Source organism: Artemia franciscana, chromosome 3, assembly GCF_032884065.1.
Source record: "Artemia franciscana chromosome 3, ASM3288406v1, whole genome shotgun sequence".
NCBI lineage: Eukaryota > Metazoa > Arthropoda > Branchiopoda > Anostraca > Artemiidae > Artemia > Artemia franciscana.
In genome coordinates this window covers 4060496-4084811 of record NC_088865.1, presented here as the reverse complement: position 1 = coordinate 4084811, position 24316 = coordinate 4060496, and the positions used below count along the sequence as shown (strand labels likewise).

Here is a 24316-nt window from a genome sequence, read left to right as displayed (position 1 = left end):
ACTGAAGAAAATCTGCGTGAGGCATTTTAAGGTTTCTTCTCGTTGAAATAGTATACAGGTGCCCATGGTGATTGTTATCAATTACAGGGTCATTTTTGAATATATACAGAGTATCATTCCAGTCATTTTTGAATATGAAGAGAATCACTACTATCATTTTGGAAATGAGCAGAGAATCACTTGGGGGATTTCTGAATATGTAAAATTTAGGAGAAGTGAATCATTTGGGTCATTTTTCAATATGTACAGAGAATCTTCAGGGTCACTCTGAATATGTACAGAGAGTCACTAGAGGGATTTTGAATATGTAAAAATTTCAATGGAGAAGAGAATCACTATGGTCATTTTTACACACAAAGGCAGACTAAGTAGTTTTTTTCTATATACGATTTTTCTAACGAAAATCAAACTTTCTAGTTCCATTAGCCCAAAATTGCATTCCGTTACGTTGGAACAATAGACATCAACGTTAAGTCATAAATAAAGTTTTGAAAGTTTTTGTAAATTTGCATTGTAGTTTCATCCATTATTTTTCACAATTTTGTTGTTATTTCTTCACTTTTTGTTGATTGGGATACAAATTATTACGCACAGATGAAAGATCTTTTGAGCAATGAAAATTTATTATTTTAAGCGTAAATTCATATAAAAAATCAAAAGAATCATTTTTTCACTTGCACAGATAAAAATAACTCAATCAATGTTTTCCAAAGACTAAACCTGAAAGTTTCGTTCGAGATTTTGGCTGACACTTACGTTCTGTTATGTTTGGACGCTAAACCTAAAAATAAAATCATCAAATCAAATTCTGAACTTCTATAGATATTGTGGGCAGCCAATATTCATTGTTTTGAGGGAAAATGGGAAAAGGAATCACGGATTATTTTTGCACATACAAAGGTAAAAAGAAAACAATGGATGTTTTCCGAACATTAAAACCAAAGGTTTAGTGCTGAGTTTTGGCTAAAATTTATGATCTGTTGGAACACAAATTCAAGCCACCAATTGGAATTTCGAAAGTTTTCATTACATTTCAATGTTACTTTATCAGTAATGTTTTTACATATTGTGGAATAAGACACAAATTATTACGCAAAGACGAAAGATCTCTAGTGCAATGATAATTCAATATTTTTAAGTGCAAAATGGGAAAGACAACCACTTGGGTCATTTGGTGACCCACTTGGGTCAGAAGAAAAAAAACCCAATTGATGTTTTCTAAAAATTAAAACCGAAGACTTTATACGAGGATTCAGCTTAGGTTTGTGTTTCACTGTGTTGGAATGCTAAACGTCAAAATAAAATTATTAAATTGAATTTTGAACTTTTTTGTGTTGTTTTATTAACGATTTCGTTAGATATGGTGGATTGCAGGGCTGTATCCAGGTTGGTTAGGGTATTTGAACCCCCCCCCCTAACAAAATGGTGGTCTGACTCTTAAAACTTAACAAAACGAGTGTAAACCAATTTTGATGCATTTTTGTACCCCTCCCCACCCCGAAAAAACCTTTTGACCCCCCCCCCCCAAAAAAAAAAAATCTGGATACATCCCTGGTAGATTGTGACGCAAATTTTTACCCTTTCAGGAAAAATATATTGGGCGACGAAAAATATATTGGGCTGTTTTAAGTGTACTTTGAAAAGGTGAATCACTGGGTTGATTTTTGTATAGAGACAATGCTGAAATTTCCCTCATTTTCTAAGTTAATTTTTTTTTCTTAGTTTATGTATTTTTCTAATTTTTTTGTCAATCGTCATGTATAGACAGTGTGGTCATAGGACGTTTTTACACACCCAAAAAAATATTATCATCTTGAGTTACCTATGATTCTCAAAGTTCATGCTATGTAACTGGTGCATATAGCTACAGCATGGTGATAATCTTAATACTTGACAAGCGATTTTTGTATGTGTTTTTCAAGACAAATTCTGATAAAGACCGAATATTTTGTTGGAAGTCTTGGCTAAAATTTGGGTTCTATTTGCATTTGTGGAGTAAGTATCTCAGAGATTTTTTCAAAAAGTTAGACAAAATAAAGTCGTGTGCTTCACTCAGGAAAAAAAGAAAAATTGATGTTCGTGAAACCTAAACATAAGCTATTTAGTAATTCATATCAAATACAGAATTCATTGTTATATCTTTATTTATTGAAAGGTTTCAACATTAGTTATTATTTCAAGTATATTTCTCAGAAATGTATCTGCTCAGAAGTATGGAAAAATTAATAATATTAATTTTTTTAATTTTAATAAAATTAAAAATTAATGGTTTATTCTGCTAGTTTTAATATCACTGCTTCTTTGCTGCTACCTTCTACATTTGAAAATTTCTAACAAAACTTTTGAGAAAACACCCAATTAGAAACCGCTTAATTATCGAATGCCAGAATGCCAATTATTGAACTATAGATTGTCAAGCCGTAATTGATAAGTCCAAGATACAGCAAACATACCAGAACATACGAAGCAAATGTACAGAAAATACAAATCAAATATATAACAGAAAATTCTTCTTCTTCTTCTTAGTCTTACAGCAGGATCAGGGATTCTTCCCTTCACTTTTTATTTTAAAATTCCATTTTAATGGAAATGAAAGTAGGCTAGACTGCATAAAAATCTATAAGTAAACTGTTAAAATGTTGTTTTTTTAATACAATGTGTAAATGAATTGCTCTCAAATAGGGACTTTCCCGATAGATACCACTACAGGGCGTGGGTTTCAGTGCTTTGAAAATCCGTGCCGAGCCTTACTTGATTCTTGCTTAGGCCTGATGGCTCGTTTACCATATTAATTCGGAATCCCAATCTATCAATTAGTATATTCAAAGCACCATATTAGATAATAGTTGAGTTACCAATAATAATTGTCTCTGGTCCTAACCCCATAAGAATGTCGTAAAACTAACACAAAGCTTGTTATATTGTATCTTTATAAATTTTTTAATAAATGTTAGTTTATCTTAGCTTTCAGCTTCGAATCTTTAAAACTATTATGTAAGATGCAAAAATATCTAAGGTGTTTCATCAAAAATTATTATTTTTTAGTTTAAACTATAAAAATGCCTGCGAAGTTTATTTTCTGTTTTGTTAAATCCACATATAGAATAAAAAGAGAGATATGACTGAATAAAACCAGTAACCTTACAGTTTTCAACACAAAATGAACTCGATGAAATCGAATTACCGGAGTTACATCTATAACACATGAAACATTATAAAAGGAACATGGGTCACTGTAAAATAAGAATATTTTAGTTCTCAGTTCCAAATCTCCAAGGCTATTATGTAAACTGCAAAAATATTGGTGGTGTCTCACAAAAAATTAGAATTTGTTAATTTAAACTTGAGAAATACCTGAAAATGTTCGAAGTTTTATTTTCTATTGGGTTAAATCCACTTATAGCATAAAAAGAGAGATACGACAGAATAAACACCAGTAACCTTACAGTTTTCAACGCAACAATATGAACTTAATGAAATCCAATTGCCGCAATTACATTTATGACGCATGAAACATTACAAAAGGAACATGGCTCAGCACAAAATACCAATGTAATTAGTCTTTTTACAAAAAGCGTTTTAAGTAGTTTCATAATGCCTAGAGACCAAATGAACAACCTGGACCATCAAACGTGACAAGAACAATCACAGTAGATAAGGTAAATGGTATTAAAAAAATGTTTAAAGTAATGATAAACAAAATGAAACAAATATATAAAGTCAGATTATTTCCGTCAGCAACAATTAAAACGAGTCAAAAACAAAAGTGAAGAACAAAAAAATCTACGGTTGGAAGATAAGCGGCAGTGATAATTAAACCTCAGAAAAAAAGTGAAGAAGAAGATCTAAGGCTGAAAGATATACCACGGCGAGAACAAGGAAATATACGGTTTAAAGATGAGCAACAATAACAAAATGACGTGATCTGGCCTCCTATGCTTTTATTTGTTTTACTTTTTAGCGTATTTGGAGATTCACATGGTTCTGACCGTTATTTTTCTTAAATATTCATATATGGTTTCAAGTTTATTTCTATTTTGATTGTTAGCTTTAACGCTATTTCATTTTTTAGCGAGTTATTTTCGACATCTCAGTTGGATAGAGGACAAGATCATCCTACTGTACTACAGGTCTTACATAATCCTCCGACTTTTATACACCTACGTTGTTCGATTCGCAATAGCTGTTTCTTTTTATTGTGTTGCGTTGGCATATGGAGCTATCTCTGTTTTAGTGGTATGTTCTAAAGATGTATAGTGTTCTATAAATCAAGGCTGTATCTAAGAATGGGATTCAGGGTTTGAACCCCTCCCCCTCCGAGTTTTTGTCTGACTCATAAAACTGGACCAAAAATGCATGCAAACAAATTTTTGTTGGGTTTTTAATTCTTTGTAACCCCAATGAAACCCCTCTAGAAAAAATGCCCCCCCCCCTCGAACAAAAACCCTCGATACATCTTCGCTGTAAATAAAATTTTCCTGGTCTGTTCAACTTTAGGTCTCACATTATTCTAGATATTAAACTTTTTGCTTGCCATAGGTCCGTTTAGAAGGGGGCTATTATGGAAAAAATATCAAATGTTTTTTTCACTCGGGGGGGGGGGGGGGATTTGCTCACATTTGTGACTTCGTGGCGTATTTATTCTAGAGCTTTCTCTTTTATCTGTTGTCTTTAAATGTTATTTTTGAAGTACTTCTGTGGGCTAACACTCTATCTTTATTTATTTCTCTATATCTATAGCCAAAATCGACATTATAACTGCCAAATTGTCGATTAAAGTTTTTAACCTGACTTGTTAATCAGTTCATTGGATTGTTATATGTTAAAGTAATTTAATGTCTTATATAAGCCAATTTTTTTCTTATTCAACCTTTTTACTTACTCTTGAATCTGCTATGTGTAGCAAAAGAAGTGGAGGTATTTACAATACTTCTCTACACCCATTATTCAGCAGTAGATCCATCTTTGAAGGTTATATTCGCCTGGTTCAATATTTTCAGGGAGGGGTGGCGGGGGGGGGCACTTGGGAATCACTGGCTTCTGGTCCTTATTGGGGCTCAATTCCCATGACTGAAATCTTCAATCTTAAACAAAAACTGTGTTTGAGCTGTACTTTGTATTGTTTTGCTCTCTAAGGAGATTGGTTGGCTTTTTGGCCTTTGACAGAGCTCTTTTTGCCCCTTTATACTCCGGCTCTGTTTATATCTTTGATCTTTTTTTGTGTTTTTTTCGTGTTTTATCTGTTTTCTAATGTTTTGTTAAAATTTAGTTTACCTTCATGTTGATATTTTGTCTTCCTACTGGAAAATGAAGATTGTAAATTAAAATATCTGGACTAAATTTGTGTTCATTTTTTCTCCTCCTTTAATGAAAATTTTCACAATTTCTTCTCATCAAAATTTGTTTCTTTTTTCGTTTTTTTTTAAGTTTTCGGTTAAAAGTCTTTATTTTATAAAATATATGTGCAAGTCTTTTATTAAACGTTTACATTTAATAGTATATTTAATAATATATTTATCTTATATTTTCCGTTTGACCGATTTTTTCCTGGCAAAATTTGTCCATGTTTGCAAGTATTGTTCTTTTTACGGCTCTTATTAGTTTTGCCCATTTTTTTGCACCATTATCCATTTACTCACTTACCTATTATCCATTATACACTTTTACCCATTTATATATCCAGAATACTTGTTACTCCATGCCTTCATAGGCATTACCATTTTCGCCACTTTCTTCTGTATGTAAAATATACTACCATAGATTAATGAAGAGCCAGATGTGATGCCCGTAGCTTTTTGTCATCCGCTAAATTGATTTATCAAACAGTTCGTGGTAACGAACTGTAGTAAGGAGCGACCCGGCTCAATAGTAAACGAAACTCTAAAAAACGGAATTTCGATACTAAAAGATATATCAAAAGAATCGGATTTTTATGCTGATTTTAAATATATAAGTTTCATCAAATTTAGTCTTTGTCATCAAAAGTTACGAGCCTGAGAAAATTTGCCTTATTTTGGAAAATAGGGGGTAACACCCCCTAAAAGTCATAGGACCTTAACGAAAATTACACCATCGCATTCAGCGTATCAGAGAACCCTATAGAAAAAATTTCAAGGTCCAATCTACAAAAATGTGGAATTTCGTATTTTTTGCCAGAAGACAAATCACGGGTGCGTGTTTATTTGTTTTTTTGTTTTTTTTCCCCAGGGGTCATCGTATCGACCAAGTGGTCCTAGAGTTTTGCAAGAGGGCTCATTCTAACGGAAATGAAAAGTTCTAGTGCCCTTTTTAAGTGACCAAAAAAATTGGAGGGCACCTAGGCCCCCTCCCACGCTCATTTTTTTCCCAAAGTCAACGGATCAAAACTTTGAGATAGCCATTTTGTTCCACATAGTCGAAAACCATAATAACTATGTCTTTGGGGATGACTTACCCCCCACAGTCCCTGGGGGAGGGGCTGCAAGTTACAAACTTTGACCAATGTTTACATACAGTAATGGTTACTGGGAAGTGTACTGATGTTATCAGGGGGATTTTTTTGGTTTGGGTGTGGGGTTCAGGGGAGGGGGCTATATGGGAGGATCTTTCCTTGGAGGAGTATTTCATGTGGGAAGAGAAATTCAATGAAAAGGGCGCAGGACTTTCTAGCATTACTATAAAAAAAAAACAATGAAAATATAAACATGAAAAAGTTTTTTCAATTGAAAGTAAGGCGAAGCATTAAAACTTAAAACGAACAGAGATTATTACGCATATGAAGGGTTCTAAAAATGCTTTAGCATAAAGAGCGAGGTATTTAGGAGGAGATAAATACTTTGCTCTTTATGCTAAAAAATTTTTAAATAATTTCAACTATTTATTCTACGGCCTTTCTGATTCAGGGGTCATTCTTAAAGAATTGGGATAAAACGTAACGTAAGTTACGTAAGTTATGTACGTTTGTTACGTAAGTTAATTCTTAAGTTACGTTTTTTTTTACTAATAAAAACGTTCGTTAAAAATTAAAAGATCTAGTTGCCTTTTTGAGTAACCGAAAAATTGGAAGGCAACTAGACCTCCTTCCCCACCCCTTATTTCTCAAAATCGTCTGATCAAAACTAAGAGAAAGCCATTTAGCCAAAAAAAGAATTAATATGCAAATTTCATTTTAGTAATTTATGTACGGAGAGCCAAAATCAGACATGCATTAATTCAAAAACTTTCAGAAATTAAATAAAAAAAACAAGTTTTTTTAAATGAAAGTAAGGAGCGACATTAAAACTTAAAACGAACAGAAATTACTCCGTATATGAAAGGGGCTTTTCCTCCTCGACACCCCGCTCCTTGCGCTAAAGTTTGATTCTTTCTCGCAACTCTACTTTTTAAAACAATAAAAAACTTTAGCGTAAGGAGCGGGGTGTCGAGGAGGAAAAGCCCCTTTCATATACGGAGTAATTTCTGTTCGTTTTAAGTTTTAATGTCGCTCCTTACTTTCATTTAAAAAAACTTGTTTTTTTTTATTTAATTATACATAGATTGACTAACAAAACCATTACTTAACACTGATTTGGTGATGGCAATAACGGACTGTCCCCAGCAAACTGCGTAACTTTTGCTGGATTGTTCGAATTTTACAACCAGTGCATTTTTATTTTTATTATTTAGTCTAGAATACTATCTTAAAAGTCTTTACCGATAAAAAATTTCTTACCGTTCACAGGTTTATTCATGCATGAAAACTTTAATTTTATAAGACTTTTGTTTCGATTGTTTCCGAATTAGGAAGTTTTTAGGGTAATATAACATTTTTGTCAGTGTTGTTGCATTGAACCATAAAAATAAATAAGAGAAGCTAGTTAGTTAAATTTGACAAAGGCTCTTTTCCAATAAAAATTCAAACATTAGCAATGCGTTGATTCCGCAAGAAAACTATATTTTCAAGGAAAACGGCACCTTCTATAGTAGGGTGATGCAATATGTTTTTAGTCCATTTTTTGCCTTTTCTATAAGACATGGATTCCCCACTTGTTCTAGTTTTTGTCGAGCTATAGGGTTATATAAATTTCTACTCGACCAGGCAGTGAATCAGATACCATTTTCACTGTCCTTGGTACTTTAAAAATATACCTTTTCATCCTAGATATTTTAGCCCTGAGTAGGGATATTTGTTTTCTATTTAATGGAAGCTAAGATTACAAACTATTGATGTTTACGCAGGTTTTTCACCTTCATTATTTTTGCAAACCTCAAAAGCCAGGCGATCAGATGATTTGGCTTCCTAAAGGTTGGTGATGTCCAACTACATTGCGCTGGTGAAGTGTTCACTAATCCAAAGGCGGGCGAAGGGTTATCCAATGAGATTGTGGGGCTTCGCTTGGGTGGGCAAGTTCTGTTATATAATCAATGTAAATGACGAAGACTTCGGCCCATGTGTTTTGCTAGGAATGAGATATCTGGTGAAACCCAAAAGATAATCTGTGCTAAGATCATATCTAATAAAATTTATAAAAGCAATAAATATTACCTGCCATCTGATATCAATTTTTTTGCGATCAGCTGCTACAGTGGCATCATAGGTAAAAGGGCGGGGAAAAGTTAAATAGAAATGCTGTTCAACAGTGTGACTTCATCATTTATAATATTTATATAAGATATAGTTTGTAAATATTTGTAATAAAATACATTTAAAAAAAACATTTCACTATTGCCAAGCACCAGCTTCAGAAAATTGGGCATAGAAATTGAGTACAGAATTTGATTGTAATAAAATACATAAAAAATACATTTCACTATTGCCAAGCACCAGCTTCAGAAAATCTAGGTATAGAATTTGGTTGTAATAAAATACATAAAAAAAACACATTTTACTATTGCCAAGAACCAGCTTGAGTAAATTGGGTATAGAATTTGGGTTGCACAAACGTAGTTTGGTATAAAAGATTAATAAGAAGACCATAATGATTTTCTACCTTATATTAATTCATTTCGGGAAAAAGAGAATTATATCCCACCATTTCAAGTATTTCATTTCAAATGTAGACTCAGGTATTTGCGTAGCATGTTGTAGTTGTTATTAAATAATTTTTTATTTTTATTTTTAATTGTAGTTATTTGTCTTTCATTTATCTACATAATTGTGCTGTTAGAAGAACGAGTCAAAAATTAAAGTCAAGAAGAAACAAATATTACGTTACAAGAACAAAGTCTTTACAATCATCGACGCCAAAAAAAATTTGGCTCAAAACCCAGTACAGACCTATGAAGATGCCATAACCTAATTTGCTGTTAATTACAAGTCATTGGGACCTTCAACTTTCTATGTGTACCCTGGGGAGCCCTCTATTTCCCGACAAAAATATAGTAAATAAAGCTGACTCATTTGGAGGTTGCCACTTACAACGAGAATCAATATATGTAAAGCTACCACATACCGAGCGCCAGTTCCCGGCTTCGAAATTCGCTACATAGTTTTTTTCTTAACTAGTGTATTGACATTTCTGGCCACTAAAACGACCTAAAATATCTCAACTTTAAGGAAGAACTCGTGTTTTTCCCATGGTAGTTGTACCCTAATTTAAATTAAACAAAATTTGTTCTAGTGCTGCTCACTATATTTTTTATTATTGATTATCTTATTTATATACTGTTATTCTCGTTTATCTTCATATCCCTGTTCACATAATGTTTTGGGTAGTCAAAAATAACCCATTCTGTATTCCAAAAGAACGTTATTTCTGCTTTTAAATCAATTCCAGTTTCTGATACTATGCTTTTTTATTTATTTATTTTTCTTCTCCTTGGAAGGTCTACGGAATAACCGAAGGCATGAATATGTTGGGAAATATGGGCATACCTGGTTTTTTTGGTGGTCTTCCATTAATTCCGGTTTTGATTGGTGCTGCAGAATATATTGATTGGGAACAGCCAGTGCTTAAATTTTTGCGTACCTACGTTCCCAAGATTCCGAATGTTAGAGATATGCTTCCCATTTTCAAGTAAGTGTTTTCTTTTCATTTTAATGGCACTTGTTACCTACCAAGTGACATGTAGCGATCGCAAATTCTGTCGGTCTGTCTGTCCTGGTTTTGCTACTTTAGGCACTTCCAGGTAAGCTAGAACGGTGAAATTAGGCAGGCATATCAGGAACCAGACCAGATTAAATTAGGAATTGTTGTTTCCCCAATTCGACCATCTGGGGGGGGGGGAGGAGGGGAGTAGGGGGACGGCTAAGTCGAAAAATTAGAAAAATTAGGTATTTTTAACTTATGAACGGGTTATCGGATCTTAATGAAATTTGATGTTTGGGAGGATATCGTGTCTCAGAGCTCTTATTTTAAATCCTGACCGGATCCGGTGACATTGGGGGGTGTTTGGGGTGGGAAGCCTAAAATCCTGGAAAACGCTTAGAGTGGAGGGATCAGGATGGAATTTGGTAGGAAAAATAAATGGAAGGTCCTATATAACTGATTGACATAATCGGAATGGATCCGCTCTCTTTGGGGGAGTTGGGGATGGGGGAAAGGTTAATTCTAAAACATTTGAAAAAATGAAGTATTTTTAACTTCCGAAGGAGAGACCGGATCTGAATGAAATTTCATATTTAGAAAGACCTTATAACTTAGATCTCTTGTTTTAAATCCTGACTGGATCCAGTGTCATTGGGGGGGGGGACTGGAAATCTTGGAAAATGCTTAAAGCGGAGAGATCAGGATGAAACTTGGTGGAAAGAATAAGCACAAGTCCAAGATATATGACGGAAATAACCGGACCGGATCCGCTCTCTTTGGTGGAGTTGGGGGGGGGATAATTCGGAAAAATTAGAAAAAATTCGGTGTTTGTAACTTACGAACGGGTGATCAGATCATAATGAAATTTGATCTTTAAAAAGATCTTGTGCTTTAGAACTCTCATTTTAAATCCCGAACAGATCTGGTGACATTGGGGGGAGCTGGAGGGGGAAACTGGAAATCTTGGAAACTAGAAATTTTGGAAAACGCTTAGTGTGGAGAGATCGGGATGAAACTTAACGGGATGAATAAGCACAAGCAATAGATATGTGGTTGACATAACTGGAACTGATCCAGTCTCTTTAGGGCAGCTGGGGGTTGTTAATTTGGAAAAACGAGAAAAATTCAGATATTTTAACATAAGAACCGGTGACCGGATCTTAATGAAATTTAATATTTAGAAGGAACTCATGTCTCAGAGCTCTTCTTTCAGATCCCGACCAGATCTGTTGACATTGGGGGGAGTTGGAGGGGGAAACCGGAAATATGGGGAAACGCTTATAAATGTCGTAAATTTGTGATTGACGTAACCGGACTGGATCTGCTCTCTTTGGAGGAGTTAGGGGGTGGGGTTCGGTGCTTTGGCGAGTTTGGTGCTTCTGGACGTGCTAGGACCATGAAAATTGGTAGGTGTGTCAGGGAGCTACACAAAATGACTTGACAAAGTCGTTAACCTCGATTCGACAATCTGGGGGGCTGAAGGGAGGGGAAAAATTAGAAAAATTGAGGTATTTTTAGCTTACGAGTGGGTGGTCGGATGTTAATTAATTTTGATATTTAGAAGGACCTCGTGACTCAGAGCTCTTATTTTAAATCTCGACCGGCATTAAGCTTCTGATTTTCCTTTTAAGGCAATTTATTGATTCTTAGAATTTTCCCAAAGCTCCTACCATATGAGCTCTTGGCTCTTGTCTCTTCTGACTTTGTCACAAGTTCCATATGAGCTCTTAGGTCTTATTTTGTTATATGACCGATGAAATAAAATATCCAAGGATGAAAAACAGCGAAAAGGCAGACATTTTTCCTGGTGTTTTTATACATTTTTTTTCTCCTTTTGAGTCTTCATATTTAATCTCGATGAATGGAAGACAAAACTAGCCAGCCTTGGCAAAACAAGGGTAGTAAAGTCTCAAGAAAAAAACATTACGTGTTTACGGCCAGTAGAAGGAAAAGAAAAGATGACCTAAAGTCCACCTGTCTAAAAATCTCGATGAATAAAAGACTAAACTAGATCTAAGTCACATGGGCAACGTGAGGTGTTGCGGCAACCTTTGTTCAGCTTCGCCGAGTAAAAGCTAAAGTGTTGCGAGAGTAACACTTTAGCTTTGTTTCCTCACTTCGATTAAACGCTGAAGTTGTTAATCCGTAGGGATGTTAAAATGAATACTAGGTGCGCTAACATGCAAAAGTTGCAAACCCCCCATCGCTGAAGATGACTCTAGCCTAACAGCCGATTATTACTTACAAGTCCCCTACATGTCTTACCACTAGAACCAAATTGGTCTTGCCACCAAATAATTCAGAAACAAATAATAGGTACACCAACTAGCAAAAGTTGCGACAGCCTCGTTGCCGAAGAATGCTATGAGCTAACAGCCGATTGTTGCTTAAAACTTCCCTGTATGTTTCACAATTGGTATCGGCCTATTTTTGGTTTCAGTGTGTACCTTACTACTGAAGTTGTCAGCCCCTTTAAACTTTCAAACTGTTATATGGCATGAATGAATTTTTCTACCAAAAAATGGACGAGATATGCTTTGATCACCTCATCAAGAGCCATTGACTGCTGTCGAAAAAAAAAATCTATCTGTCTTAGTTCAAAAGTTGAATTTTTTGCCGTAGGCCAAGTTTCTAACGCCATCAGTTAGAAAGCAGCAAAGGGTAAACTATAGTTTCTTTAGCAATGAGAGAACTCTTAAAGTTGAAGAGGTATATCCGATACCATTTCTCTACCGCAATCCCAAGTGCAAAAACCCAAATGATTAACTCAGCTGAAATCACGAACAGAAATAGGTAGAAACAATAGATTTTTGGCCCCAGGCAAGAGTTCTACGAAGCTTTCCAACATGCAAAGTCATATTCATCCATTCGGCCTAAGGTCCAAACTTTCCGTAAAAACCGCAGAGGTTAGACTCTTACCACTTTCTAGGAATAAGCTAAAATCGGGGTGCTAGGAAAAGACTCGTAGCGTTATACTGGAGAAATATCTGTCTTTTCTTTTCCTTCTGCTGGCTATAGATCTGGTGTTTTTTTGTTGTCCTTTTCTTTCATTGTCTTTTAATCTTCATGTTTAAGTTTTTTATTCCTCCTCTCCGTTCAGTTTTCTCCTTCTTTAGTTTTACTCCCGGTTTTTCTTTTCTTTTTTTCTTTGTCACTGTGGGCGAAACATATGAATAATTCCTGGTTCCCTATACTTTGGCTTATTACAGAAAATTTACTAAATGCATATTTTCTGCTGTGGACCAGTTTACTGTCTGATTTGACTTTGACTTAGCTCGTCTACCGGGCGCTGCTTGGCTTAGAGAGTGACTTTCTTCTTTCTTCATCTGCTTTGGTTCATAGCAAGCGATTGGACTTCACTCTGTCTGGTATTTATTTCCGTCAGAAGCTGGGACAGCATGTCAGACCATAGTTTCCTTGATCGGTCGCGAGGTCGCTTCAAAGCGTCTTTCGTAGGGTCGAAGTCGACGATCGTCTTTGCAGGTAAATGCGCGGTTATTTGAAGTAGGTGTCCAAACCATCGCTAAGATATGCTCGACTATTTAGGTTGGAAACTGAGTCTGCTTGGTGACCTCCAGCATTCTCCCGTTACTCACGAAGTCAAACCATCCCAGACTTTTGATCCTTCTCAGGCGCTGGAATATATCGATGGCTCTTTAAGGTGGTGGTTCAACCTACCCACGGCAGAAGACGCTTTGGATAGCCTTTCTTGCAGCTCGGAGAGAAGTGAACCATTAGGAAATTTGTTTATAAAATTTTCCAAAGTTGAATTCCTTTCGACCCCTTGTGTAATTTTACTTTTTTTTTCTTTTTATTGGCCACATAACTGCTGGTATTTTGACCCCTTGTATCATTTTACTTCTTTTTTTTTGACCACACAAGTGCTGATATTTTGAGCCCTTGTGTCATTTTACTTCTTTTTTATGGCACTTGGTGCTTACCAAGTGACATATAGTGATGGGAAATTCTGTCGGTCTGTCTGTCCCGATTTTGCTAATTTAGGGACTTCCAGATGAGTTAGGATAATGGAATTTAGTAGGCGGGTCAGGGGCCAGACCAGACTAAATTAGAAATAGTTGTTTCCCAGATTCGACCACCTGGGGGGGGGGGACGGTTATTTCGGAAAAATTGGAAAAAAATAGGTATTTTGAACTTACAAACGAGTGATCCGATCTTAATGAAATATCATATTTAGACGGATATCGTGTCTCAGAGCTCTTATTTTAAATCCCGACCGGATGTGATGACATTGGGAGGAGTTGGAGTGAGAAACCTAAAATCTGGGAAAACGCTTAGAGTGGATGGATCGGGATGAAACTTGGTGGAAAAATTAAGCACAAGGTCTAGATACGTGATTGACATAACCAGAATTGATCTGCTTTCTTTGGGGGAGTTGGAGGGGAGGGTTAATTCTGAAAAATGAGAAAAAATGAAGTATTTTCAACTTACGAAGGAGTGATCAGATCATAATGAAATTTCATATTTAGAAGGACCTCGTAACTCGGATCTCTTATTTTAAATCCCGACTGGATCCAGTGTCATTTGGGGGAGTTGGGGGGACCGGAATTCATGGAAAACGCTTAGAGTGGAGATATCAGGATGAAACTTGGTGGGAAGAATAAACACAAGTCCAAGATACGTGACTGATATAACCGGACCGGATCTGCTCTCTTTGGGGAGTTGGGGGGCACATAATTTTCTGTTCCGGTTTTGCTAGTTCGGGCACTTCCAGATAAGCTAGGATGGTGAAAGTTGGCTGGCGAATCAGGAACCAGACCGTATTAAGTTAGAAATAGTTTTTTCCCCGATTCGACTATCTTGGGGGAAGGGGGGAGTGGAAGGATGGTTAATTCGAAAAATTAGAAAAAAATGAGGTATTTTTAACTTGCGAACGGGTGATCGAATCTAAATCAATTTTTTGATATTCAAAAGCACCTCGTGTCTCAAGAGCTCTTATTTTAAATCCTGACCGGATCTGGTGACATTGGGGGGAGTTGGTTGGGTAAACCAGAAATCTTGGAAAACGCTTAGAGTGGAAAGATCGGGACAAAACTTTGTGGAAAGAATAAGCACAAGTTCTAGATACGTGATTGAAAGAAGCGAATCCAGTCTATTTGTGGGAGTTGGGGGAATTTCCAGTGCTTTGGCGAGTTCGGTGCTTCTGGGCGTGCTAGGACGATGAAAATTGGTAGGCGTGTCAGGGACCTACACAAATTGACTTGATAACAGTCGTTTCCCTGATTCGACCATCTGGGAGGCTGGAGGGAGAGGAAAAATTAAAAAAAATTAGGTATTTTTAACTTGCAAATGGGTGATTGGATCTTAATGAAATTTAATATATAGAAAGACTTTGTGTCTCACAGCTCATATTTTAATTCCTGACCGTATCCGATGATATTGGGGGAGTTGGAGGAGGAAACGGGAAATCTTGGAAAACGCTTAGAGTGGAGAGATCAGGTGAAACTTGGTGGGGAGAATAAGCACAAGTCTGAGATACGTGATTGACATAACCGGACTGAATCCGCTCTCTATTGGGGGGTTGGAGGAGGGGGTGTGTTAATTCTGAAAAATTATAAAAATTACGGTATTTTTAACTTAAGAACGGATGACCGGATCTTAATGCAATTTGACATTTAGAAGGAACTCATCTCTCAGAGCTTTTATTTTAAATCCCGACCAGATCTGGTGACATTGGAGGGAGTTGAAGGGGGAAACTGGAAATCTTGAAAAACGCTTAGAGTGGAGAGATAGGGATGAGACTTGATGGGTAAAATAAGCAAATGTCTTAGATATGCGATTAGCGTAACCGGAATGAATCTGCTCTATTTGGGGGAGTTAGGGGGTCCAGTGCTTGTACGAGTTCGGTGCTTCTGGACGTGCTAGGATGATGAAAATTGGTAGGCGTGTCAGGGACCTGCACAAATTTACTTGATAAAGTCGTTTTCTCAGATTCAACCACCTGGGAGCTGAAGGGAGAGGAAAAAATTAGAAAAAAAGGTGGTGTTTTTAACTTACGAGCGGGTGATCGGATCTTAATGAATTTTGATATTTAGAAGGACCTCTTGTCTCAGAGCTCTTATTTTAAATACCGACCGGCATTAAGACTCTGATTTTCTTTTTAAATCATTCTGTTTATGCTTAAAATTTTGCTAGAGCTCATGCTAATGAGCTCTCGGCTCTTCCGACCTCGTCACAAGTGCCATGTGAGCTCTCAGCTCTTGTTTCTTTTTTTATTTGCCCCTTAGCTGTTGATATTCTGGCCCCTTGTGTCATTTTACTTTTTTCTATTTTTTGGCCTAATAGCTGCTGCTATTTCGAGCCTATTCGTCTTTTCACTTTTTTTTGGCCACATAACTGCTGGTATTTTGACCCCTTGTATTATTTCACTTCTTTCTTGTTTTCTTGGCCACATAACTGTTAATATTTTGACCCCTTTTTTCATTTTGCTCTTTATCTCTTTTACATAGCCCAGTAGCTGTTGGAATTCTGACCCCTTGTGTAATTTTACTTTCCTTTCTCCTTTTCTTAGCGCCATAGCTGCTGCTATTTCGACCGCTAATGTCATTTTCCTTCTTTTTTTTTTCTTTACTTGAGCTCCATAGCTGCTGGTTTTTAGACCCCTTGTGACATTTTTTTGCCCCATAGTTGCTTGTATTTCGACCCCTTGCGTCATTTTAGTTTCCTTTCAGTTTTTCTTGTTCGCATAGCTTATGGTGTTTTGTTAGAATATATTATTTCTCTTTAACTGAATAGGTCTTTGATTAGTGATTAATCATTAAGTAATTATTAGTAATTAATTAGTAATTAATCATATTAGTAATTATTAGTAATATAGATTAGTAATTAATCATAGTAATCAATGGTTAATCAATTAGTGATTAATTTGATTGAGTGATTAATCTCATTATAGTTATTGTTGTTTTTTCCACTATTTTTTTCATTCATGTTTGTCATAAGTTTCTATCTTATTCTACTTTTTGATTATATAATAGCTGAAAAGAAACAAAAGATCATTCTCATATTTTATCCCCTCCTATGTAATAAAACTATAGGCAACGGTCGGAGATCTAGACTTTGAAATAAGAGTGAATAGTTTCGAGTTAAAATGTGTTATAAGGACTTAAGATCTTGCATTGGTTCAGAACTTAGCATTTGATTTTCCTTTCACAGATGGGTAGATAAGTAGAAAATAACAAGGTGACCTAATAGGTCAGCTGACTACCCAAATAAGAAAGAACGAAAAGTTCATTATTTCTGAAAATTTAAGTAAAATTTAAGTAAAAAATTATCCCTCTAAACACAGTAATACTTACAAACAGAGCTCGTAACCTTTGGGAGGTGCCACGAAGGGCATTGTCGATTTTTGCTTTTTTATTCTAGTTTTATTACATTTATAAAGTTAATAAAATCGAAACAATCTAAATATCATTAAGAAATGAAACTGAATTTAATAATCTTGTCAAGAAAACTGTTAATAGACAGTTAAGTTAATTATCAGTAAAGTTAATTAAGTTAATTTAAGTTAATAAACAGTCAAAAAAGAATTACTTAGTAATTTATAAGTAGTTAAAATAGTAATTAATTAATTGTGTTGATTAATACATCATCTCATACATTTTGCTGAAACAAAGTATTATAGTTTCGTGTTTAAAATTTGCAAAATAAAGATAAAAAATTCGTTCAATGAACATTAGAAACGTTTTAAAATTGACAAAATGCTTAAATAATGACCATTATTTGTTTGTTAATTCTCTAATTATTACAGCTTTAAACCGGATAAAGATCAAAAACTCCGAGTAGCTTATGTTCAGCCAAAGCGCGACTGGGAAACGACCATTGTTAGGAATTTTAGTTGTATCATTTTGTTCCCTATGTTTTGTGTCATCTGTGGGAACGTCTTCTTTGGATCTGTGCAAGGAAGCTTGACGAGGGTGGTGCTGGTAAGTTTTGTACTGTTTATCACTAATCCGAAAGTTGTTTAAAGCCAGCATTCAATTGACGGGCATCATCAGGATGATCGTTTAGGTAAGAAAATACGTTTCTATGATTCAAATGTGTTTCTTTCAATTAAGGGGTCCTTGTCTTGGCTAAAAAAAAGGAGCCTTCTCCATGAGAGTAGGCTAAAGAACACAGCAGTACCATAAAGAGTATAATGTTTTACAACTGCTCGTCTCAGTTTTAAAGAGAACTAGATCAGAAAAGTCGCTGAAAATAGGTCCTGAAGCCAAATCCTTACAATTGACACATAGTGTTATCATATAGGCCGGATTGGGGAACCTCTAGGTCATGGTACAGTTTAGGCAAATAAAGATTTTGATTGCTTTGAACAGCGAAAAACGAGTTGTATAAATGTCAATGAGCCTGCAAAAATAAATAACAATCATAAATTTAAGCAAAATTGCCCATGAAACCAATTTCTAGGAAACCTTTTAGTGCTCTATGGTAAAAAGATTCTCTACTGTGCTATTGGCTTAATTATTTCACGAAAGAAAAGTTTACACAGCCACATGCACTTTTTCTTGAAACAGGTTGACGAAGAGCAACCAAATATTTTGAACTGCAGGGTTGCAGGGCTGCAGCCCATATTGCTGCAGGGCTGCCACTGAGAATTTAACAATTATCCCCGGTTCACTTGCCAAAACTCCCTAGATATATATGCTTAATAATGTATAAATAATAATTAAGATAATAATGTATAGTCCTTTTCCGAAAATTATCCACGGTTCACTTTCTGAAAATTCCTAGATATATATGGTTAATAATGTATACTCCTTTCCCGAAAATTATCCACGGTTGACTTGCCAAAAATCCCTAGATATTTTGCTTAATAATGTATAAATAATAAGGTAATAATGTATAGTTACTTGCCAAATATCCTTAGATGTATATGCTTAATAATGTATAAATAATAGCTAAGATAATAATGCATAGTCCTTTTCCGCGAACCGTCTAGGGCTAAACGGAAAACAGATCCTCCGAGGTTAGAGGAAGTCACAAAAAAGCTCTAAATATTACTTTTTCTTTGTGTTTTGCAGCTAAGTCGTGCAAAATGCAAAGAAACCTTACATGCGTATCCACCATACATCCTTGATGAACAATTTACTATTTTGGTTATTGATACAAGTGTTGCTGTAACAATTTTTGAATGAATTATTCCTTTGTTGATCATTTCACATACAATAAATCAATTAAAAAAACTGCCACTACAGTCAATGACATATAAGTAAATGAATTAAAAAAAAATTAACAAAAATAATAGGAAGAAAGAAAGTAAAATAAAAAAAGACTAAACCCTCACAAGGGGCCGCCCTCACCCTGAATCTTGACAAAGTACGAACTTTTTGACCTGTGATTTAGATTACCCTTTTTGACCTTGGCTCTAGATTTGTTCCTGAAAGTCAGTCATCTTGCTCGCAAGACAAAAAAGATTACCTTCCTTTTGCCACAGCTGGCGCATAGGGTGCTCAAATTAACTTTTCAGGTCTCTGGAAACGGAAATTCGATCGCTAGAAACGATCATCTCACTCGACTACTTTCCAAGATAGCGAGAAGTCCCTAAACTAGAACTTAAAAAAAATTAACTTTAAACCTTTGAGAACTTTTCTTGAAAAAAATATCCAAGTTGAGAATATTTCTTTCCTCCAAGGAAAACCTTATAGAAGTTCATTTTGTTAGAATTAATAATCAGCCTTAATAGTAGTTGATCAAGGAAATAATTAATCTTGACGTTTAGTCAACCCAGTAAATAAAAGATTGGTCAATTATTGAAAAAAAAATAGTAATTAATAATTAAGTAGATTATTAAGTATATTAGATAATTAATTATTCCTTATAGAGTTTCATTGCATTGATAATGATTTGTTCTTACCTGTTTTTACAGGTACAAAACATAGTAAAAAGTATGTATTTATTACAAATGCTTTATGTATGTATTATGTATTATGATGAAGTCTAATTGTATCATTTTGATCCTTGTTCTACAATGCAGGGAAATGACCCACATCAATAGCAAGGAAAGTGATACATATACAGATTCAGCGTATATTGCTGAAGTGGCACCCAAGCAAGCTAGTGACTGTAAGGCACAGAAAGGTCAAGTGACACCAACACATGTGGCCTATTGGCCGAACACTTCAAACCCCATACAACAGCCTTTAATATATCTTTTTGTATGCGGCTCACAATAAAATCATATTTTTTCATTTAATCTGACGTTAAATTACGCCAAATGTGCATTTAAACGTTACAAGTTGTTGAAATGGAATGATTTTGAAATTGATGCAATGAAACACAAGAACTTTCAGATTCACCAAAACCTAGAAAATTTTTCATGCTCAAATCCGCACCACTTTCTTGGCGAATCAGCGTCGAGTTGATAAATTGGGGCCGAAAAAAGTTACTCTAGGCTTCAAGCCAAAACAACTTAAGCTTTAGCCGTAACTTAAGTTATCTTCCTCTCATTTTCAGCTACTCTTTCTTGTAGTTTCTATTTTTTAGGGTGGTCTGCTGTACCTTTCGGCCAAGAGTTCTTTAAGAATCTTTCTCTTGCAAGCGAGATACGTTCAATACCATACAAGCAGAGTTCTCAGTTGGAATGAAAGAGCAGTCCCGACATGACCATACCTTGTCCGTTATCTGATCGGTTATGACCATCCACAAGACCATCAAGGTCGTCTAACTATGTATTGCTAAAAGATATAGTAAACAGGATTATTTGTTGTTTTTTAAGTATGACTAATTATTTTATTTAGTCTATATTTTATCTCTGAACATTCAATGTCTTTATTTTTCTTTTTGTGTGGCCTTTCAATGATAAAGCAAAAATTAATCCGTTTGAAATATTATTCCCGATTTACATGAAAGATATTTTCCCTTAAATTAAGATTACCTACCTTTAAATTTGATTTATCTCTGGCTAAACTAAAAAAAAAAAATATAATAAAGTTTAAGGGTAATCAGATCAAAAGGGAGTAGAAATTTATATATATTGTAGAAAAGGCTGATTATCTCTAACTATATTGGAATATAATCACCCTTTACTGAAATTCAAAGAGACGGTATGCATATAAGTTATCCTTTTGAATTCATAAGTCGCTTATTTTCTTTTTGAATGGTTTGTGCTTTGAATAAAGAGGAAAAATATCCTAGTGAAGAACAGAGAAAAAAAGTGAAAAAGTGAAAGAAAAATATGAGTGAAAAAAAAACAAATAAAACGTCAAAGAGACAGTTGCAGTTACTCTACATTTCTTAATCATTATTATTGTTCATTAATTCACTATTATTCTTTGTTATTCGTTCAAGTTTAGTATCTCTTTGCTAAAATGCATACTTTGATTTACATAGGAATCCATTCTGTATAAAATTTTACTTATTTATTTACTACACTATATTTATTAATTTAATTGTTACTTTTATACGGGCTGGACAATTTGTTTTGGAGGAGGGGTCAAACCGTCTAACTCTTCCCCCTAGATAGGACAAGTATTCGTATAATACTTGACCCTAGGGGAAAAAATATACATAAATCAACCTGTAGTAAAAAAAAAATCACCAGTGCAGCAGCATAAACACAGAAACAAATGCACATCATAAATGAATAATAAATAATAGATAATAAAAAAAACATAAAACAAAAACGAAAGACAGAAGGAGAAAGGAAGACTGTTTTCCTACTTTAGGAATTAATATATTTAAAACAAAAAATGACAAACCAGCAATAAAAAAGCCTGAACCTCACATCAAAATGTTTATTATCTGAAATTAGAGCCCAAGAAGGTTTTGTCAGTCTTGTGCCCGTCTGCCAGTCTTGTCAGTCTGTAGGGTTCTGTGAGGCATTCCTTTATGGCAAAGAGTTTTAAAAAGACAAAGTGAAATCAAAATTTTTCTAAAAATCTAAAATCGATTAAGGTACGGTAGGCTCATAGGAGAAAAGTAATAAAACTAAGGTAAACTATGGGCATTATCTGGGTTTTATAAACAATATCGTTTTCTATCCTTACGTCAAGTTTTTTTCTTTTCGTTTTCCTTCTAACTCTATTCTTCTTATTATTCAGACTATATTCCTTAGTATTTTTATTCTATATAAATATGCTCTTGTATTGGAATCGTTATTTATATAAAATGTAGTGAATAAATATTTGACTCATCATTAATACTTTATATTAATTAAATATGTAAAAAAAATTTCAGGATTCTGGGATTCCCTAAAAAATAATTCCAACGCATCTAATTAAATCATCAAACTACCTGCTTTTTAAATTTATCTCTTTGCCAGTTGAAATAATCAGCATCAAAGCAACCCTTTTATGATGGCTTTATTACAGGAATTTTCCCTATTTTTTTTATTCCACCATGTATCACCTCTGTATGTTGTATGTTTTACTCCACTGTATGTTGCGTCTTAAAGCCTTGAATGTTCACTTCTGTTCAGCTCCTTCATATTTTGAATCTTTAGTTGTGTTTTCGTATCTGTTTCAGCGTAAAACCCTACACTCCAATTATTCATCATAAGATACAATTTGTGGGGGGGGGGGATTACACGATTCTCCTGAGAAGAAGTGAGCAGCAATACTAATTAATAAAGTTATGAATTTAATCTGATTCGAAGTAGGTTTGGGCCAGCTTTAAGAAACACTGCTACATTTGTTTTTGTTTTGGTTTTTCAGGTTTTTTTTTATTATTTACTATTTTGGCACTTCTTACTGCCATTAGATAGATTGCGGATTATTAGTGATATTATCATTATTATAGAGGCTATTATATTATTATTTATGTTGATATTATAAATATTAATGTAGAGAATATATAAATTATTGTGGCTAGTATCTGTCCATCCTGCACTTTTTACAGATGTTTAAGAGACTGAAATGGCTCTTTCGGTAATGTCATTACTCATATTTTTTAGGTTACATTACGTTACGTTATATTACGTATAGTTTTTTTCCGTTTTTGTTTTCAACTTTAACACTATGCTCTCCGTTGTGCTTATAGTTTTAAGATACTTTTCAACATATCTTAAAGTCTCGTTATATTCAGTTAAGTTTTCTTTTTATTTCATCTAGCCCTGAGCTTGAAGTGCATGAACAATTTTTATGTTTGTCTAATGGGGCAATTAACTACCCTTCCCCTCCCCACCCTGGACTTGGACAGTATGTTTTCGGTAATTTTAAAAGAAAATGAAAAAAAACAAAAAATTACCCTAGATTTGTATAGTAAATCTCCTCCATATATTTTTATGACTGGGTCCCCCTGTCTATAATTCTGGGACCTGGCGAAGTTTCTTTGACTTTTGTATATTCGCAAACAATTTAGACCAAAAATTATATTTTTCAAACTGTAAAATAGCAATTTTAACATTTTAAAAAATTTTGTTAGTTAATTATTACGATTTTTTATTCAAAAACGGTTAAAAAAACAATAAGAAATGCGAAACGAAATTTTTCAGACCGCATAAATGTATTATGAATTTACAGACGAAAAATAATATAACTGTAACATAAATAATAATAATAACAATATAAATGTAATGTAGGAATGTAGAATATAAAGAATAAATGTTAGATCAATTATAAAACAAAATATTTTTATAAAGAAAATATAATATTGAAATATATAAATTTATAACATTTATAAAAAGTATACCATTGTTATTGAACTGAAACTGGTTATGTCGGCTGATATTTCGTTCAATTAATCGAACTGATTAAACTATATAATTCTTTACAAAGTCTCATAATTTTTCATTAAATCACGTAACAATAGCCACTTGACCATTCCGTTCATATTTTTGATATTTTTCGTCACTGACAATCAAATACAAAAACTAACCAAATTAAATCAGGACACAGAATAGCCAAAAAGCATTTAAGATATATATTAATTTCAACTGATATTGACTGAAATAGTAAGTATTAATTACTTTCTCCTGTAATCACTTATTGCATCGTAATCACTGTAATTGCTTATTATATCTCCTGTAATTCCTCCTTGGCTCATTTTCTCTTTTTTCATATTTGGGCATTTAGTGATTTATTTTATCAAATGACATAAACTTAGATTTTTTGCTGCTATTATGGGCAGACTATCCACATTAAATTGGAACACAGATTAGCCAAAAGGGATTTGAGACAGATATTAATTGTCCAACGGTGCCTCTGTTGCCTCCACTAATTATGATGGGGATAGGGACCGATTGAGGATAAACGACTGACGACATGAAAGGTTTTTGCGTTACATTATAGATCTAAAAGTAGTTAGGCTGGGACCTAGATACGTGTTATGTCGTGCAGTGAACTACTCCATTCTCTCCAGTCCATTCTATGTTTGAGGAA

The 24316-nt window shown here is 34.4% G+C and overlaps 1 protein-coding gene and 1 long non-coding RNA gene across 6 annotated transcripts in view; one reads left to right on the top strand and one right to left on the bottom strand.

The window, feature by feature from the left end:
* Positions 1–24316, top strand: part of LOC136024775 (E3 ubiquitin-protein ligase MARCHF5-like) — an 87749-nt gene that overhangs the window by 46093 nt on the left and 17340 nt on the right. For 3 of the 5 annotated variants that reach the window (XM_065700229.1, XM_065700230.1, XM_065700231.1), the window contains exons 4-7: positions 4073–4236; positions 9784–9974; positions 17752–17926; positions 20484–22808. In XM_065700229.1, the coding sequence (XP_065556301.1) occupies positions 4073–4236; positions 9784–9974; positions 17752–17926; positions 20484–20603 (650 nt within the window). In that variant the 3' untranslated portion in view covers positions 20604–22808. Of the gene's footprint in view, positions 1–4072; positions 4237–9783; positions 9975–17751; positions 17927–19974; positions 20131–20483; positions 22809–24316 lie in introns of those variants that run through there. The other 2 variants (XR_010616907.1, XM_065700232.1) reach the window with 2 other exon arrangements.
* LOC136024778 (uncharacterized) lies at positions 605–21819 on the bottom strand. The gene is made up of 2 exons (XR_010616914.1): positions 21698–21819; positions 605–781 (listed from the first exon to the last, which is right to left on the bottom strand). It is a non-coding gene; the product is annotated as an uncharacterized LOC136024778 (long non-coding RNA).